Source organism: Nannospalax galili, unplaced genomic scaffold (genome assembly GCF_000622305.1).
Source record: "Nannospalax galili isolate Female #2095 unplaced genomic scaffold, S.galili_v1.0 scaffold27, whole genome shotgun sequence".
Lineage (NCBI taxonomy): Eukaryota > Metazoa > Chordata > Mammalia > Rodentia > Spalacidae > Nannospalax > Nannospalax galili.
In genome coordinates, this window is record NW_008357993.1 from 1,114,841 (window position 1) to 1,135,914 (window position 21,074).

Below are 21,074 nucleotides of genomic sequence, written 5' to 3' on the forward strand. Positions count from 1 at the left end.
ACACACACACACTTAACAGTCACCACAGGAAGTCACATTATTAAAATCTTGTCTCAATGCCTGGGCTTTCCCTGTAGAATTGCAATGCTAATTTAGCTCCTTAATAACAAAAAAGTATGTATTTCAGCACTGTACATCTTTTCCTACCTGCAATGCTTTTATTTAAAAAGCACATACTTAAAATAATCTTCAATTGCATGAATTTTTAAAAAGGCACTTCCTCAGATCCTTTTATAAAATCAGTTCTCCAGGAAGAAATACGCTTTTAGGCATATGATTTTATTTATTCTTGTCTATCTTTCCCTTCCTTCTAATCGTGAAGTACATTTACTTGGGTAGCTACACTCATATCTTAATTCACAACGTATTGTAAGGTCTCCAATCCCTTTGTGTAGTTTACTGCATGCCCCAGGCCTACCTAATCAAAGCTGAATTCCTCTGGCCACAGCGGTTAGTTCAAAGGTTAAGTAGATTCACTGAGCTTATATTTTAGGTCTTATTTTCTAACTAGTATAAGAATAATATGCAAATGCAGAACTGTTGGCACTGTATTGCTTAAAGTTTTGGATCATTACTATATTCTCAGTAGCGAGAGATTCTGGCACATAGTCAATTCTGTAGCCTCAGTTGGCCTAGAACTTGCTATTGTAGTCCAGGCTGGCCTCAGATTCAGAGATCAGCCTGCCTCTGCCTCTGCCACCGCCTCCTAAATGCTGGGATTAAAGGCGTGTCATACTTGGCTGAATAAGTATCTTTGATCAGTGCACGAGAGTCTTGACTGAGCAGTCTTACGAGCACCAGGGAAGATGGAAAAGCTGACTGACCACTGTTATGGTTCAGATCCACAGCAGCCCCTCCCCCTTACCAACAGGGCCTCACCTGGTTCTACAAGCCTCTGAGATAAGCCCCCTGGTCTTTAAAGTCAAAAGCAGACTTTTCTCCACAGTTTGGTCAGCACAGCAGGCTTTCCCTTTGATCTCAAAAGGGGGCAGGTTTTAACAGCCCCACTCCCCCCACATCTTTGAAATACATACCTTCCCTGAAGCCTCCCCCTATAGAAGACCCCAGCTCACGACCTGTGTGCGGACATTTTTTCCCTCCCCCAAAGAGAACTCATCCATGTGAAATAAAACTCTATCCTGCTGACAGTTTTTATCTGTGTCCTGGTGCTTTCTCCGGATCAACCCAATTCATCCATTGGCTACTTCATCTATCAACCACCACCTAACCTACCAACAGCAGGTCAGGTAAAGCCAAGATTACTCCTGGATTTGAGTTGGACTTCTGTCTTGTGCAATAGTTGATAAAAATGCCTAAGCCTACATATAAATTATACTAATATATATGAAAATCTGGATAAAAGATGCTTTGCCAAGAAAATATAATTTGCCAGTCTTGACCTGAGAAGACACAGGAAACTCAACAGTTAAGCAACCAAAGAAGAAATGAAATCGAAAAATTAAGAGGAAACAAAGACCCTTTAATTAGGTCAGTTTTTGTTTTTTAAGTGGAGATTAGAAAATTCTATCAAACAGACAAGTTAAACAGTTTCATCATATCTATAAACAGTGTGCTATCCCAGGAATGAAATATTATTTAATACAGGAAATAAGAATCTATGGCCTAGGTGGCACCTTAACTGCAGTTTTGCTGAGTCAATCACTTCCCTAGGAAGGCAGGTCCATCCTAAGTCTTACTAAAGAGATGGGCAGAATAGTATGTTAATGAGATGGTGAATCCCCACCCTTAGTGCAGTGCTTATGGGCAAACATAGACCTTTGATAGAATGCCCTGGTTGCAGAAAGCCTGTATTATCAATCAGCCACTTGCCTCCCTGGGAGGACTTTGCTGAGACAGCCTATCTCCCAAGAAAGTTTGCCTCCTAGAGCAAATGGTCCCAGAAGAGATCATAAATCCTGTCTCCCAAGAAACCACAGCAAATAGACACAGGAAGAAGGGGGCCATAAACATCTCAAGAAAGGCAGTCAGCCAGCCACACCTATATCCTATATATGCAAGCCCCAAAGGCACCCCAGAAGCAGCAGTCACTTTCAGCACGCAGGAAGGCTGCTATACCTCCTGAGGTGCTCCAATTAACTCAGTCTTGTCTGAGGTCAGATATGGTCTCCTTTTTCCTCTCCTATCATTCCTGTATTCTGCGCCTCAAATATCTAACAGCCCACTTTTCTGAAGAATTCAGAAAAACATAACCTGTCCTTTTCTTCTTTGTATTTCTTTTCTAACCATGCTCTCCATAACACTGTGGGCTTTTTTACTTTCTTTTAAAACCCCTGGTCATGTGCTCCAGCCTCGTTTTGTGGCTTTTTCCTTCTCTTCATGCTTTTCCTCAGGGCAGCTGCTGAGAGTTACAGATTGCCTACCCTGAGGGCTTTTCTTTATTCTAATAAAATTATCTTACAGTGCCAATGGATTCCATTCTTAAATTCTTTTATGAACCCTGAAAGGGGGCATGTTTCTCCTCTGTATGAGTAGTAAGACAAAAACTCATGTAGGCACTGCCAGTGCCCAGCACTTTATGCAGCTGAAGCAATCCCAACTAAAAACAAAGTATAAATACTGAAGAAGAAATAAAGCCTCAGCAATTGCACAAGATGAGCTTCTCTTGGATTCTCTAGAAAGAATATTTTGACTAACTTTTAAAACAACTCTTCACTGTCAAGATAAATCAGCATATAAAAATAAAATCTTTTGTCATAGCAATAATAATCATTTATAAAGTATATTCAAGAGATTTGACTATGGGAACACAAAATCCCTAGAAATGATTAAAAATGTATTACTGTGTGTGTGTGTGTGTGTATTTATCACATCAAGAGAAGCCTACCCACAACTAATGTAATTTAACAGCCATTTTCTTCTCAATCCAACAACCTAATGCAATACAAATAAAACTTTCAAGATATGCTCAACAGCCAAGAAATATTTTAAAAATATTAAGATGGCTCTATCCCACCAAATCTGAAAACGCAAATTATAATCAAAACATTTGCCTTATTTATTAAAGTATCAAATAGCTCAATAGAAGAACTTAGCATATAATGAAACAGTATTCCAATTCAAAGACAAAAATAAATGGACTTTCAAATAATGATTTTTGCACAGATGCAAAAGGCATTCTATGCCTTGCCCATTTCAGGCAAATAAATGACAGAGATCAAACCATCAACCACTTGTATAGATACTCATCCATACATATCTTAGAGGAAAATGCACATGATAAATATGTCACGGGCATATACACACACACAATACATGGCTTAGAAGTGGAAGATAGCCTTTATATCCACCAAATTGACATGAAACATCAACTTGACTATACATAAAAATGTAAAACATGCCGGGCATGGTGGCACATGCCTTTAATCCCAGCACTCGGGAGGCAGAGGCAGGCGGATCTCTGTGAGTTCAAGGCCAGCCTGGTCTACATAGTGAGTTCCAGGACAGCTGGAGCTACAGGGAGACCCTGTCTCAAAAAAAAAAAAAAAGTAAAACATTTATAAATAAAACCCTAAGTCCTAAGTCAGCCAAAAGCACACAACTGGAGGAAACATGTAACAGATAAACATTTAAGTTAACAACTCAACAAATCGACAATAAAAAGATTTTCAGTAGAAAAACAAGTAAAAAGACAATACACGAATATGAACTCTAACACAAATAAATAAGATGTACATCTTTACCTGTGAGGAATTTCTGAATTAAAACAAGATTTTTAAACAATGAAAATTGTAAAGATGTGGTACTGGATGTTCCTCATGTTCTGAGAAAGCTGGTACTCACTGCTTGCTCAGGAGAACTAAAAAATAATACAGCCACTTTGCAAATCAATGGGAAATATCACTTCAAATTTAAATGCCTATCCTCTGCCACCAATTCTAATCTTAAGCAAACGCAGCATAGAAATCCTTAACACACACACTCAACGTGATAGTCACTTCAGCAGTGTTTTTTAATTACTGTGGTGGGATACCCTAATTCTAGGTTTGTAATAGGCAAAACAGATTGTGGGACATGATGTAAAATTAAAGACATCTCAAGTTATTTATATATAAAGAAAAAACACTATGCATCTTATTTTCTGTGGCTATGTACTGGGATTGAAAACTTTATCAAAAAAAGATTTCTCTGCTATTTTTATAAGTAAAAAGTAGCCATATATGTAATTTAAAATCCAAAGATAAAAACGTATGCAGACTGATATATTTTATTAAAAAATATAGACAAAATGCCTTGTATTTCTGTCCCCCTCCCTTTGGGGATGGCAAATGTGTAAGGTTTGGGAGTGGCGTCACAGAATAGTGTGGTAACTCTGTTTCAGAGATCCCCACAGAGCACTGTACTTTCATTTGGAAAAGGTAAGAAAATTTAGTTCATAATTTGTAGGAGAAATAAAATTTCAGTTTAAAGCTCTTATTTGTGTTTTACTTACAACATTTATAAGCATGATTATATACTGAAGTTTCACTATAGCTTTAAAATACTGTCTTTGGAACAGAGGGATATATGCTGTGAAAATCAGAACATAGATCATTCAGTCACTGGCTTCCATAAATCAATACACACTTTGGGATTATCTCCTCAGTAATTGACAAATTCTACTCCATAGTATTAAATTAAAAAATACCTTAATAAATTTCTCACTGGCTAACTCTCTATTAGGAGTTTGTCTCTATACTTATATGAGTGTGGGTGCATGTGGAGGGGAGAGGTTCTCTCCTTCTACCAGGGATCAAACTCAGGCAGTCTGGTTTGGTGGCAGGCACCTTTAACCCTTGTCATCATTTCGCCAGCACCTTTGTAAGGACTGTTCTTTGTTTTGGAGGTAAGTATGTAGAGTTCTCTTCTGATAATATTGAGCAAGAATGCCCAGCTGCATTTTAGGAATGGCACTACTTTTAAGTTTTAAAGTAAAAGTAGTTTCAAGAACACTTGGCTTTTAAAAGAATCACTTACTGAACCAGACATGGTGATGCATGCCTTGGATCCCAGCACTTGGGAGGCAGAAGCAGGCAGATCTTTGTGAGGTTGAGGGTAGCCTGTCTACATAGTGAGTTCCACAGCTAGATGGGGCTATAGGGAGACCCTATCTCAAAAAGTATATGTAACAATAATAATCAAAGAGAACAAAAATTGAGAAAAGTTTGAGGGGCATGGGAGGAGTTGGAGGCGTATTTGGATAGAAATACTTGGATTCATATATGAAATTCTCAAAAATAAAATAAAGTTACACCCCACACCCCCTTTAGACAGTATCTCATGCATCCCAGGCTAGTCTCCAGTTCGTTATGTAGGGAGAATGATCCTGCATTTCTGATTCCCTCACCTCCACTGCTGGAGTGTTGGAATTACAGGACCACCAAATCCGGTTTATGTGGGCTTTGCGCTATACCTTCAGCCCCAAGAATTGCTTATTTTAATATCTGTATTGCTAAATCACTGAGACATAAAGAAAATGATGGCAAGTGTAGTCAGTCTCTTCTCAAATAAATAAGTCATCAAGGAAGAAGGAAAACATTTGAAGGACAGGCTGCGATGAAATTTGGAAATTCCTGTGCTAGGTACTCACTTTGCTTCTTCCTACCACAATCTGCTTTGGGAAGTACCTCTCACATTTCTGATACGAGAACAACTTAGTTTAAGAAGGCAATAGAGAAAGCACTAGGCCCTGTGTTAAGACAGCTAGATGTGCTAGATCCCATTTAACCTTACCAATGCTTCTGCAACACAGGAGGGCTACCAAAAGGCGCCAGATGCACCATGCAGCTTGCAGATCAATGATTCCTTCTTTCATCAAAAAGCACAGAGAAAGAAGGAAATAAGAAACCCCAACCTACTGAAATTTTGGCAGCTATTTCAAGGATGGGATTCTTGGTAGGTTAACTAGGCTCTGGTGGACGTACTTACACTGAAATACACTTGGGGAGACAAATTAGACTCTATAGGTACATTAAATTGGGCAGGGAGCAAGAAGAGGAAATGTGGATAGGGAAGGGGATATAAATAGGATCAAATTATATGAAAATCTCAAAAATTAAAAAGAAAAACCACGCAGAAAAAGAACATACCTTTCTTAAAATCATAAAAGTATTTTACAAATTACATTATAGATGTTTTATGTGACATCTTCAATTTAATTCAATAAATCTAAACAGGCAGCATCTCTTATACGCAGCATACTTGAAAACGTGATGATAATAATTCAGTCTCATATATGTAATTTGAAGAAACTCAAGTCATTTTAGCTTCATTATAAGTGTCCAAAGCAAAAGGCAGGTGCCATCTGACTTTAAGCAAGCACTTTGATTTTAAAACACAGAGTACTAATTGGTCAAGTACTGCTAGCACTCCCTTCCACAGTGAACTCAGAAAACAAAAGATGAGTTAAGTTGAACCCATTTAGCACACATCTGACTTCTTTAATCACTTAAGTTTACTTTTTACAACAAAGCACTTTTGATATAATTTAAAACACACATGCTCTGATGGAAGAGTGACTGTAAATGGATCCAGTTTTCTTCTATGTGTGATGACAACTCTGTCATTTCTTCTAGAAGTACTGGCTCTGAAGGAAGCATCTTGAGGTGTAACTGAAAGACAAGTATAACAGCTGAGTTGGACCTTTTCTTTAAGAAAACTAAAATCTAGGGCTGGAGAGACAGCTCAGAGGTTAAGAGCACAGGCTGCTCTTGCAGAGGACTCAGGTTTGATTCTCAGCACCCATATGGCAGCTAACAACTGTCTGTAACTCCAGTTCCATGGGAATTCATCACCCTATTCTGACCTCTGCGGGCACTGCACAACACAGGTGTACTTACATACATGCAGGCAATACACTCATACATATATTAGTTATAACACTAACTGCATTTCTGTGCGTCCATGTTTCTCCCCTCTCTATATCCCACTGATAAGGAACAGTAGTCATTTACTTTATTTCCTGAGGATTTCTATCAATTCATACTCAGGGACTAACATTCAGCAAACACAAGACAATCTGTGCCACTTCTATTTTTAAATCCTATATGGTCATGTCCAAATACCTTAGCTTTTAAATAGTTTTAAGTCAAGTGAAGACTTGGTTCAGATATTATTGGGCTAGATCAAGAGCCATGTCCTACTGAGAACTAGCATTCTCTCCTTCAAAACCTTATGCCATCTGTAGCAGATCTTCAAAGAGCATCTCTACTGTGTTAATCCAAAGAGCAATTTGTGCCACAGTACTTGAAACTGTGATTGAGGTCAGCATTTCCATTTTAGCAGCAGACAGAAATGAGGAAAAAAAGGACCTGGCTTTCCCTTTAGATAACAGAAAACTTCTTAAAATGTAACTGCTTTAAAAATACTTAGCAGTTAAGAGCACTGGCTGCTCTTGCAGAGGATGAGTTCAGTTCCCAGCATGCACATGGCAGCTAACCATCTGTAACTCTAGTTCCAGAGGATCTGGTGTCCTCTTCTGGCCTCCATGGGCATGGCACAACATAGGTACACCCACATACATGCAGGCAATACACTCATACAGATAAAATAAAAATATAATGAATAAAATATTTTTAAAGTAGTTAAGGTTCAGCATAGTGAAACAAACGGATGACGACAAAATCAAGAGGTCAAATTTGTCAAAATTGTGCTGCTTGATTAAAAAAAACAAACAAACTTGAGAGCTTTGGTTCAAATATTACAATATGGTAGACATAAGCCACAGGCAGCTACTTCTCAAGTTACATTAGCCACAGTTCAAGTACTCACAAGCCATGCATAACAAGTGGCTGTCATACAGGACAAAGTGGATACAGGGCTCACCCATCCTTGCAGAAAGTTCTATTTGATATAGAGGAAGGAAGACAGCATCCTCCATCGGACTTACCTTCAGAAACAATGCAAGGTATGCTTGGGCTAACTCAAAATCACGCTTCCTTTCCAACATCATCCCAATCATTTTCAAAAAGCCCTGCATGACTTTTACAGACCCTCCATCTTCAGGAGACAGGTTCCGAAGCTCTGTTTCAATTCCTGATGGGCCTAATTCTTTCAGAAGGTTAAGAGCAGCTTCATCTGCATTATTTTAAAAAGGGTCCAGTTATTTCTTACAATTACTTAGTTTAAAAAAGTACAATTTTCCTTCAGACTCTAAACAAAATATATTTAAATGGCACCAGAAACCCTGCACAGTTTTTCATGTTGGCAGCCCAATGAACCCCACAGCAACGCGAAGCAGCAAAAATGACAACAGAGAAGAGGGCTAATAGCCCTAAAGTTTTGCACTGTCTGTAAGTTAAACATTTTCCTGCTGAAAATGTTTAGGCTCCAAGAAATTTGCAAATTAAAAAAGAGGTTTGTGATTACCTGTTAAACAAAGCTTTTAAACAAGAATGCACACCAAAGGCCACATTATAAATGTTAATTTATCCTCTCCAAACAAAACTCAGATTTTCCACCCAAAAAGTGTAAAAGATTTTCAATAAATTTGAATGTTAGCATGATCTAGTATTCATTTAACATAAAGGCTAAAATTAGTGTGAATTAGAATTTCAAACCTTTTAGTTTTTAATATTTTTAAAAAATCTACTATGAAACTTGTTATTCCCTTCAATTTTTTCTCAGATAAACTAAACCAAACTGAAGATTTTGCTGAATAATTGATGATTTAACTTACACTTATTATTTAGCAGTCCTTCTTCAAGTTTCAGGTGGAAATTTGATTTTTGAGCCAAAATCCCAAGATTTACTACTTTAGACTTAAATAAAAACAAATACATGTTATTCAAAGAACATTAAGTATTATTACAAATACAGTTATTATTACAAATACAATTTAGAATGGCCACTGATTTGCTTTCTTTGTAGAACTGGGAGCCATACAAAATGCAGACAAACATACCCCATAAACTCAGAATGTTTCAGGCCTGTTTTTACCTGCTGGGGATCATTATTTTGTTCAGGAACAGCAAACCTGGGTACAAGTCCAGGAACCGTTGGGATGAAAAATGGTGCTGACTGAGGTACTTTGGGTGGTTCTTTTGGTTTATTCTTTTTCTAATTAAGAGAAAATGAGAAAAAAGACCAATAAGCAATTATCCTGCTAACAGTTCCTAATACCTAATTCTAAGTAACTAGGATGTTGAAATAAAACCCATCTTACCAACAATACCCAGGTTTCTCAATGTAGCCCCGAGGCTTACTTGCTGATAAGACACAAGGATTAAATTACAGGGCACAGGAGCAGAGCTGAGGCAGGGCTCATCTCCTGAATAAAACCCTGTTTATAATGAAAACCTCTAAACTGCATTTAGAGGGCCTAGAGAGACGGCTCAGTGGTTAAGAGCATATACTGCACTTGTAGAGGACCCAAGTTTGATTCCTAGCACCCATATCGGGTGACTTATACCACCAGCTTGTAACCATAGCTCCAGTGGATCTGACTCCTGGCCTCTCTGGGCACCCCACCCACATATACACATAGACACATAATTTAAAAAAACCCAGGTACGGTGATGCACATGTTAATCACAGCACTTGGGAGATAGAGGTGGATAGATCTCTGTGAGATTGAAGCTGGCCTGGTCTACATAGCAAGCTTCAGGCCAGCTGGGACTATATGGAAACCCTGTCTCAAAAACATAAAAAAAATATAAAAAAATCCTTAAAAAACTTTGTATTTAGAATTAAGACCTTTTTGTTATAAAAATCTCCATGATTTCTAAGACAAAATTATGACAGAATTTATTTCTCAGAATCTTTTGTTAAAGAGATTTCCATGGTAATTTACTCAACAAAGGTGTCGCACAATTTTAATCTACACTACTCTTTGGTCTCTGTAACCCTAGGGAAACATCCTGTTTGGAAACACCGATGAGGTATCTGTGCCCTTGCAGAACGGTAGTCTAAAAAGAGATTATCACATGACTGCAGGCCGAAGCACTGCCAAACGCAGCGCAAGCACAGCCCTTCTCAGGGCAGTGGAGACTGTATTTCCTGGTTACTTTTCTACCTTGCCATTCTGGGAGATGGTTGCTGATTTGTAAGAAACAAAATATTTGCAGGTGCTCCCTAGAGCTCTGAAATTAATCTCACATCAAAAAATAAAAGCAGACAAGTATCCTCTTCGAGCTGAGTGACTGGAAAACAGGACGAAGACGTTTTAGTCACAACCGTATGCAGAGTTTAACCTCTCAAAATGTGGCAGATAAAAGAGGAGGCCCTTTTAGCTTAATTTCTGTGAGGAAATATAAAATGTGAACATTCCTTTTCTTATGTAAGACACACACATCTTCACTATGGCTAAGTTTAAGAGGACAATCACAGCATGTAATTAAAACTAACACATGAAGGTGCCCCATAAACCCAATGTTGTCTACACTAGTTACATACAAGTTTTAGTCAGGGTATTTATGTATATATCTTATCAACACAAGGTTCACAAAATAATACTTCTATTATCACAAGATAGCTTGAAAATTTCCACTCTAGTCTATCAATTTCCTTCAACTGCTTTTGGCACTCACTGTGGGAGTCATGAAAATACTTGAACTTTTATCATAGAAGATTATTTTTCATGGAAAATTTTTAAATTCTTCAAGGATAAAGGGGCTCACTTTGTGTTCACCACCACTGTATCATACATAATACGTTATCTAAAACTTATCTCATTAACCTAGGGTGCCTGACCCAGATACAGAAAACTCTCAAAATCTACTAGGTAGTCCATAAAGTATGGGACAATAAAAAGTTAATTTTGGCTTAATTAATAACAATAATAAAAACCTTGTGAAATTTCTACACTTAGCAGTAATACACATACATTTTGGCAGGAATCCCCCTCCCTTTTGTTTTAAAAGCTAAGAGTGTTATTTATTAGACTAGGTTTTGAAGTATCCCAGTTCTAAAACCTCTAGTTACAGACAGTACTCTTGCCACATCCCAAACATCCACAGTGTCTCAGTTGATGAGTTACAGGTACCTCCACAGTGATAGACAAAACACTAATCAATTAAATAGCACTGCCTGCTATCTTGAATATTAACTGTTCTTCCCAATTAGCTGGACAGTTCTCTACTAGAAGCAAAATACTATGGAGTACAGGTCAGGTCAGGGCTCAATGTCAAGAGCACTGTGGTATTACCTTGATAACATCAAGATTCAGGAGGTTTTTCCAACGTGATTCAGGGAGAAGTGATAGCGTCACCAGTTGCTCGTTCAGCTGCTCTGGAGACTCATACTCTATCATTTCATCACTTGGCTCGATTTGCTCTTCTGATACTTCTATATCTTAAAATAGGATAAATGTTTGCATAAGACAAATAAATGCAGAACAAGACTTTTATATTAGAAAAGCAAACTATTTCATCCTAAATCCATCTGCATTTTGCAACATTCAATTAACATAGCTTTGTAAGCGCTTCTCATTTAATTCCTTTGCTTATTTCCCTTTCTTTCTTTCTTTCTTTCTTTCTTTCTTTCTTTCTTTCTTTCTTTCTTTCCTTCTGTGTGTATTTAAAATTCCTATCCTTTGCCTTTCTGTAGTCTTCACTGGTTATTCATTTTCTCTCTCTCTCATTAGTTATAATCCTACCAGTAGACTCCATATACATAGTAATATTTGTCATATTATTTGGTTTTTTAAAGACACCATATCATGTCTTTCTATAAAGGACAGGCACATATTTTGAAACAGTTAGACTCCAAATACATCAAATTTTGCCTTCTGTAGCAATAACCACTCTACTAGAATTTTAATATTACATCTCAAAATTTGTTTTGCAATTTCTGATTACCTTGGGTCTGACAAGTGCCAGGAAGCATCACTACTGAAGGAAGATAGTCGGGAGGAAGTGGTCGTAAGGAGACAACTGAATAAAGGGAAATATTGGACCTGAGGGGTGGGGGAGAGAAAAAAACTATCTTAAATGTTATAAAAAGTATCTTCAGAGAAACTTCAAGATCTAGCAATAATCTCTACAATCCTGAATTTGGACCCAGACCACAACCACTAACTAGTTAAAACCTCAAGGAGAGATTAATAATTTGAAAACATCTTTATTTATGGACTAGATGTCATCCCAAGAAAGCCGTATAAAAGCATTAATGGAATCCCTGTTTTAATGTAGTACATAAGCATGTTTAAAAGAGGCCAGTAGTAGACAGTATTTTATAAGATAAAGTAACCTCATATACAATTTTGACAAATACTAATCTTCTATGAAGGAAAGCATAACAAAAAGAAAGATTGAGGCAGTGAGTCAAAATGAATATTCTGATAAATTCTTGGGGGTGTTGGTAGTCATCAGTTGGTGTTTTTAAGAATGGCTCACTTTAGTGGCCAACTTTCTGTTACTTGATTGCACACTAGCCATGGATGAGTAATCAAGATATAAATACTTGATCCAAGTAGGAACAGATTTTCCCCACATTAAAGAATTTTATTATTTTTATTTTATGAATATGAGTACATTGCCTTCATGTATATAAATGCACTTCAGTCCTGTAATGCCCATGGAGGTCAGAAGAGGGCATCAGATTCACCTGAACTTGAGTTATGGACAGTTTTTTTTTTTGGTCTTTTTGAGACAGGGTCTCCTGTAGCCCCAGCTGTCCTGGACCTCACTTATGTAGACCAGGCTGGCCTTGAACTCACCGAGATCTGCCTGCCTCTGCCTCCTGAGTCTGGGATTAAAGGTGTGCACCACCACGCCCGCCATGTCCACGGAAGATATAAGTTGGCATCTCAGGCCCCAGGTCATATTAACAGCCACACTACATAGAGACACACCATGCTCCTTCCACAGAAGCTCCACGGCAGCTACTCACCACATTGCTTTTTAAAATGGCTGAAATCTACTTCCATCATACACCAAATTTACATTTTGATCTTAAAATCGAAACATTTTATAGGCAAAATTTAAAAAGACTGGTACGATGGGATACACATGTAGCCCTAACACTCATGAAGTTGAGGCAAGAGGATTACAAGCTTAAGACCAGCCTGTAATAGATACACCAATTCCAAGCCAGCTAAAAGAACTAGACATATGAGTTCAGGAAACAGGTGAAGTTTTTCTAGATCCAGGTGATTTACCATCAGTTTTCAGTGATTACAGTGCCTTACACGTTCAACACAGCAGAGCTTGAAGAGAACCGTAAATATCTTTACATGGTCATGAGCAGACATGCAACTGGAATGAATAAGTGCACCAAAGCATCTGCTCACATGGCGCCTTGTTGCATAAAGTATGCTAAAGTTCAGAAGGGATCAGCCAAGGTCACCTAGTGACTTGGCTCTAGTGGGTAGCAGCAAGTACGTTGGGCCCAGAGATAGCTCTTCATTCTCTAGCCTCTGAAATTCACCTACCCTTTCAGCAAATAAAAGCCAAATATGATGACAGGTAAAAATCATGTTAGACTATGCACCTGAACAAACCTATCAAAATTATCAAGTGGATATTGATATATCTGGTGAATTAGTTAGGCTTTATGATAGTTCCATTGTGTAAAAAGTAAATACTAAATGATAAATTTAACCATGGTTCCCGACCACTGTCATCTTCCTCCTTCTAAAAGAAAAGGAAGGTACGAAAGAACTCACCACAGATAAATTCCAAGGTGATCCACATGGGAAGTTGCTAGAAAATCTCCAGTTGGGGACATGGTGACATTGAGAGGAGCCGAGTCCAACAAAAAGCAGTCAATTAGGCTACAAAAAGATTACATCATTTGAGCTCTACTAGTGAAGTATTTTTACTAGGAGAACAAGCATACGAGCTGAAAAAAAAAGGATTTTATTTTTTTTTTGTAAGTTACAACCAGAAAGTCATCTCTAACAAATAGCCTTGTCAACTAAATTCCTATGTGGAAATAATTACTCTTAATGAGAAAGATTTAAAACAATAAACAGACTAGCTGGAGAAAAAGTTTCAACAAAGAGAACACAAGAAGATATGCTGATTTTCTTAGCCCAATTCTGGTGTAATTATTAGAATCAATTTCAAAGGTACTGTGCATTTCAAATAAATCTAAACATCAGTTATCCCATGTAGGCTTAACCAGAAATCAGGCTGCTCCTTGCTCCATTTTCCCCACCGTAACTAAGAATTATGCGGCAGGTATTGTCCTGAACACGCACATTGGCATTTGTTACTTAGTGGAAACAATAAAAAGTTGAGGTAACAGAAGACTGTAACAAAACAAGAAAGATTTAAAAGAGAATGGTAATAGCTCAAAAAAACTTTTGAGCAATTCTATTTTCCTAACAGGTAACCATGCTTTACATGAAAAAATATGTATTTAATCTTTAGAGACTACTCACAAAACAAGTTATGGAAAGTAGACCCACAGCTCTGAAATGCTTAAGGGGTTTAAATGGTAGAGATGTGGATGACCACACACCATGGCAGGAAGTTCAGGGGACACTTCACAGAAAACAGGGTTTCTGAGATGAGTCATAAAGTGGACATAATTTCAAAGGATACTGACGGTAGAGGAAGCATTTCTTGGCTGAGGGAAATGTAGAGAGTAAGGCAAAAAAAAATACAGTTGGGTACAGTGAGGGTACAACTGGCAATAGGGTGGGACCACAGCACAAAAGCAAAAGCCTGCACACAGGCTTGATGGTAAGCCACTCAACATTTTTGAGCAGATAATGGTATACTCAATTTTTATAAGAAACTGCCATCAGAATGCAGAATATAAGTGAACAGGAAGAACAACAGGATTATGGTAGGAATCACTGATTAATAAAGATCTCAATAGCAGGGCTGGAGAGATGGCTCAGCAGTTAAGAACACTTGCTGTTCTTCCAAAGGACCGGCCTTCTGAACCCCTAACAACTATCTGTAACTCCAGTTCCAAAGAATCCAACACCCTTTTCTGGCCTCTGCAGGACATCGCATGCATGTTGTACACTTAACATACATGCAGGCAAAACACTCATATACATAAAATAAAAATAAATAAAAGTAATTTTAAAAGACCTCAATAGGATGGTGGCTATAAGAAGTAAAAGGAAGGTGGCTTGAGGAAAAGGAAAAGGCCCAGAGCGCAGACTTCTCCGACTAGCTAAGAGGAGGGACACCTTACTTTTACAGCATGCTAGTTTTAACACAGATGTTTCCATGGTAGCATACAACCAAATATCTGATTGCTAATACAAGTGATTTAACAAAGAGATAGCAGCAGTGAACTTCTTCCCCCATTATTATGTACTGAGTTGAGCACTTAAGTGAACTAATTGTCTTCACTACCCGAGGAGATAGATTTATCTTTATAATACAGACCAGAAAACTGAGGTTCAGCAAAATCTAAAACTGTGTTCAAGGTAGAAAGCAGCTGACCCAGGATTTGTATCCAAGCAATCTGCACTTTTGTGAACTCTCTAACAGCACTACTGAAATTAAAGACAGAGCAAACAGTGCAGTGGCGATACAAAGCTAGGGTATGCTTCCCCTGTTTACCATGAGCGTCAACTACATGTGGAAGCTCTTTAGTGAAGACATTAAGTGATTTGCACATGCAACATATATTTCTGCTTGGTGAAAGAGGCATTAACAAATAAGCCTGAATGATGACTCCAAGATGAGAAGAAAAGACAGGAGTTCTGGAAACAAACTAATGCCAAGGTCTGGCCAGGACAGTAACTGCTGGGTAGTTCTCTCAGAGGCAATGAACAGTCTGATTTCTGGTCAAGCCTACGTGGGAAACGCAGAAGAAACATTTTTCTTAGGGATCTAGGGAACTGAAGAAAAGAAAGCATTTTCTCAGCACTTTAAGCCAGAGATGGTAACTATTTTATTGTTTTAATTATACATTAAATTATTTATATTGGGGTTGAAGAGATGGCTCAGCGATTAGAGCACTGACTGCTCTTGCAGAGGACCCGGGTTTAATTCCCAGCACCCATATGGCGGCTACGAACCGTCCTTAACTCCAGTTCCAGGGGAATCCGAAGCCCTCTTCTGACCTCTGCGTTACTGCATGACCCAGGTGCACTCACATACATACAGGCAACATTCATACACATAAAATAAAAAATAAAAAATAGGGGTTGGGGATTTAGCTCAGTGGTAGAGTGCTTGCCTAGTAAGCACAAGGCCCTGGGTTCAGTCCTCAGCCCTGAAAAAAAAAATTTATTTAATCAAAGCAGCCCAGGGCAGATAACAGCATCCCAGTATATATAAATGAAGTTAAACCTAAAACACAAAAACACAATTTCTTATCATATAGTTTCTCCTTTGTCTTAATCAATATTGCACAGCCAAGGTTTAAGTACATAGAGGTCAAACTTCCTACTGGTTCTACTTAGTGTAATTTTTTTTTGGTGGATTTCATTGTGCAACTTCATCCCTACAGCTGTGGTGTGTGGGCAGACTGGCCTTCCACTATGTGAAAGCACTAAATTGAGGAAGGCGCTTTCCACATATACAGCATATTTTAGTCATATTAGTTCATAAAGCATAAATGTGCAAGCTTAATCCCAGACCTAAAGCTATTTTACAGTTTCCTGATAATCCTTTAAAATAAGGAGTCCCAGGTATCTCATAATTTTTTGCTGAAAGGCCACTAGGAACATCCCCATTTTAAGGGATCTAAATTTTAAGATCAGAGCCTTGCATATGTAAGAAGCATCAAGTTATTTCTACTATTCTAAAAAATTTGAGATAGTGTTCATGTATTCTGTCTCTAACGTGATATCACTTTCCATAGTGAAAATGAGAACAAATTTGAGAAATGAAAAACAATGCTTTATTCCAATCTTCTTATGTTAATGTTCCATACAATGAAAAGTTAGAGAAGTAGAGACATATCAAAATTCAAAATTCTATCACAAATCCATTTAATTTTATATACCTATCACCTCCAAAAAGTTCAATCTGAATTTCCAACAGATCAGAAACAAAGAGAATAAAAAGTAGAGGGGTGGCTGTAGTGGCAGATGAATGACACAATGTCCAGGATTAAAAACTCAAAGAATTCTACTTAATCAAAGCTTTCTGGGATCTATAATTCTTACACTCAGGTGTGCCCACTCCCTTTCCTTTCTTTGTACATGATTTTGGGTCAGAATGCCTGCCCAGGTTTCTTGGAATGGGATCTTCACTCTTAATTTCTGTTTATCTTACACACTGCTTAGGCATGTCAAAGCAGAGGTTTCTCTCTTTTTCAGTGGTTGGAAATGTTCAGCTTTCTCCACCCAAGCTAGCTGTTCTCAGGCCTTGTTTGCAGAGAGATGATTTCCCCGGCACCCAGCTCAGATGTGTTATGTAAATGGATGAGGTTTTTCATTTCCAAGTCCAGGGTGAGGTAGGGGGGTTGGGGGGTGATAGGGTGAGGGTGGAGATGGGCATGAAGGAAGTTTGAACATAATCAATATTCACTATATAAGAATCTTGAATCAATACAATTTATCTTAAAAGTAATATATATATATATATATGGAAAAATGTACTTGCAATGATGCAATCTGCTTTAGATCAGAGCAATTCCAGATGGACATTGCTGCATGCTAATATACTTAAAGGTTACTCTTACATCCCCCACTTTTCAGCTTATATGAGTGCATGTGTGCGTTGAATGTGTGCATGTGTGTGTCTATATACATGGGAGCCCATGCGGGCCAGAGGGCACTGGACCTCTTAGAGTTGGAGTTATAGGTGGTTGTGAGTGCTGAGAACTAAACTCATGTCATCTGGAAGAGCAGGAAGAGCTCTTAACTGCTGAGCCATCTCTCCAGGCCCTCAGTTTGTTTTTTTATTTTAAATGTATGAGTGCTTACCTGCATGTATATATGTACCTGCTGCTCACAAAGGCCAGAAGAGGACATTAGATCCATTGGCGTTGGACTTACAGGCAGTTGTGAACTGACATGTGGGTGCTGGGAACCAATCTAGGTCCTCTGCAAGAGCAGCAACTGTTCTTAAACAGTGAGCCATCTCTCTCCAATCCAGGTATATTCATTCTTTAAATACTTAACATACTATATAAATGATGAGAATGCTTACTGAAGGAAGAACTAAGAACCTCCTGAGGCTGTTGTCCTGGGGTATCTCAATAACAGATATCTAATGCTGTGTGATAAAATACAATTCTTGCTTCTTTATTATTTATCTTCTACAGCAAGACAATCCATCCTTGGAACATTTGACATAACCTAAGCAAAGTTCATATACAAAGTTTTATCCTCTGCTTATTTTTTGCTCAGCTATTTACAAAATAATCTATCCTGGGAAAATTTCTGAAATTTTCTCCATTTCCTCATTTGTGAAAACAAGTAGTAACAGTAATAGCACTGATATGAAAGAAGTGAAAGCATGAAGTCCTGGCAACATAGGTGAACGTGAGCCTAGCTGAAGTCAAACAGTGTGAGCTGATAGATACTGCTTCTGAAGCTACCTGAGCCACTTCAAATTTAGTCAAAGAACCATATCGGCTTTAATTTGATTCATTGAATAAACATATACTTTTGTCAAATTCACCTCACTATTTTCTTTTAACAACCCGCCAAGTCCCACTTCTTGCTTCTGCATTAACCTTAAAAAAAAAAAAAAAAAAAAAGGAAGAAGCGAGTTGAAAACCTGTCAAATTTAAATCTGTTCAACTTTTTACTGAAGAAATTCAGCAAAACGGTTAGTGCTGAGTCAAAGTTTCATGGCTTTGAATGCCACTTTCAGATCCTAGTTTTTCCATTCCAAAGATAAACTTGCTACTTAAAAATAAACAACATACTATGTTAACCTTCTTACTTTAATTCCGATTATATAATACTTGGTTTTATAAAACAGCAAAAGGCCAAGAAGCAAAGATTACCAATACTTCTTATAGCTTCAAATTTGAAGACGAAGCATCGGCTAACTAGATTTTTCTCTACTGTATTTTAAGTAAAAAAGTGACACACCTGTGGACAAAAGTCCCTAGTTATCAGAGCTGGACTCACTTATGACTTGCTTCAGCTGTGCTTATTCTAAATCAGATGCATATGCTGGAAGGTGGGTGTGCTTTCTGCCTATAGCAAAATTAGAGAGAAATGAGCACACTAGGGTTTTTCCCTTCTAAAGGTCAAACTGCTTTCACATTTGAAGTTATCCAGTTCCTAAGAAAATGCTGGATTACTAGTTTCATTCCATGGACTAGATTTCTGATACTGACATATTACCGAGAGAAGGAAACAAAACAAAACAAAACCGAAACAGTATTAAGGAAAGCAGGGTTTTTGATCTTTTAATTAAGTCCAATGTAAACACAAGAACAAAAATCCTCAAAATGCAATTAGTCTGCACTCTATTTCAGAGACGAATTTTCCACATATCACTCCTGTATCTCTATTTTGCAGGAATGATTTAAGAGAGATTTGCATCCTTCCTTCCTTCCTTCCTTCCTTCCTTCCTTCCTTCCTTCCTTCCTTCCTTCCTTCCTTCCTTCCTCCCTCCCTCCCCCCCTCCCTCCCTTCCTTCTTTTTCTCTCATGTTACTCCAAACAGTCCAAGCATAAAATAGAGCCAACTATACAACCCGTAACTACAGGCAAAAGTCATAGGCTGGACAATGACCAAGAATTATCTGAGGGTTTAAATATGCACTCACCACCCAGACGGAAGGTCCCACGTCCTAACAGAGCAATCCATTGCAGCACTGATCAACCAACGGCCATCAGGACTAAAAGCCTTCAGAACAAAACAAAACAGAAATATACAAAACAGATACCAAATGCGGATATATACGTATGCATGTATGCATGCATCGGTACATGTATATACACAAACACCTTAATGAATACAAAATGTGAAAAGATTTTAGGCTTCATGAAAAATGTGACTATCTAAAATTCACACTGCTTTATTTTGTATAACTGAAACGATTTTTCCCATATAGAACTTACACATTTAGGATTTTAAGTAAATGACCAAAAGTTCATGAAGTAAATTTTATAGTACTATTTGCCTACAGAATAAACTATATATCATTAATATTAAAAATACCATTCAGAGAATATTTGATTAGAAATATTCTGGTAATCTAATTTCAGTCATAAAATATTTGGGAATGCAGCCAAAGCTCTATTTTCTTGAAAATACTGTACACCTTATACTTGCTTTCTAGGAATTCATCTAAATCACTGATTTTGAAGATGGAGAATGAAATTTTTTAAAACATTAACACTAATAAAATCCTTCGAATGTTACTTATAGCTTCATTTAAAAATCATCTTTTCCTTAATGAAACTTTACTTCCAAAATAATTTAAAACATTAATCAGAAATACTTTGAAGATACCTTTAGATAACAAACGACTGATGTCACTTTAAAGAAGTATCTGTTCTAGCTATAAGAAAGGATGAATAACACTCTCCTTTCATGCAGCATGTAAGTGCTCAGAGACTTAGCTCAGGTGGCAAAGATCCAAAAGGAAAAAGATGTAGGAGTCTATACACACCACAAGCAAATGATACTGCATTTGTTCATCAGGCTGAAGCAAGAATACAGAAACTCAAATGCCAGGGGACAGATAGTTCAATTTACAGAGCAGTGGTGCAGATAGTACAGGACAGGACAAAACAGCTCTCAAGAACAGGCGTCCATTATAAATACTAACAGGCACAAGTAAACAGGAGTAAACAGCTAAGCCGGGCCGACTGCAGACACACAAGTGGAGAAGTTTACAGAGCAGGGGACAGAAGAACAGGTTGCCAATGACAGCTATTTCTAAAAGTGCCATTTCATCATAATCTCCACTCCCTCCCTCGTTCCTACAGAGGCTGTCAAAACAAAGTCTGTTGATGGGTAACTCTGCCAAAGTCCCAGCTGCAAAATGAAACCTCCTGACCAATTTCTTTCTTCTATTTAAAGGAGTAAGGCATTGTAAATTCTGACTTTGTGTTAAATCTGATAAGTAACATGACTGTAGCTACTGAGCCTGTCATTCATTAGTCAGAATTTTTCTGTTTTTAAATAAATTAATGGCACTACATTTAAAACTAAATGATGCCATATACTCAAGGGAGTCTTCAATTGATAATTTGAAGGCTTTTACATTTATTTAAATGAAGTATACTTTAAAACTAGCTTATGGGGC

General features: G+C 37.7%; 1 protein-coding gene across 1 annotated transcript in view; it reads right to left on the reverse strand.

Annotated features, from left to right (window-relative positions):
- Positions 1 to 6,416: 6,416 nt before the first annotated feature.
- Wdr36 (WD repeat domain 36) overlaps positions 6,417 to 21,074 on the reverse strand; it is a 33,841-nt gene continuing 19,183 nt past the window's right edge. The window contains exons 16-23 of the mRNA XM_008856008.2: positions 19,587 to 19,666; positions 13,601 to 13,708; positions 11,793 to 11,890; positions 11,141 to 11,286; positions 8,935 to 9,054; positions 8,675 to 8,756; positions 7,886 to 8,073; positions 6,417 to 6,608 (exon numbers count right to left, since the gene is read on the reverse strand). Of these exons, the coding sequence (XP_008854230.1) occupies positions 6,459 to 6,608; positions 7,886 to 8,073; positions 8,675 to 8,756; positions 8,935 to 9,054; positions 11,141 to 11,286; positions 11,793 to 11,890; positions 13,601 to 13,708; positions 19,587 to 19,666 (972 nt within the window). The 3' untranslated portion in view covers positions 6,417 to 6,458. The remainder of the gene's footprint in view (positions 6,609 to 7,885; positions 8,074 to 8,674; positions 8,757 to 8,934; positions 9,055 to 11,140; positions 11,287 to 11,792; positions 11,891 to 13,600; positions 13,709 to 19,586; positions 19,667 to 21,074) is intronic.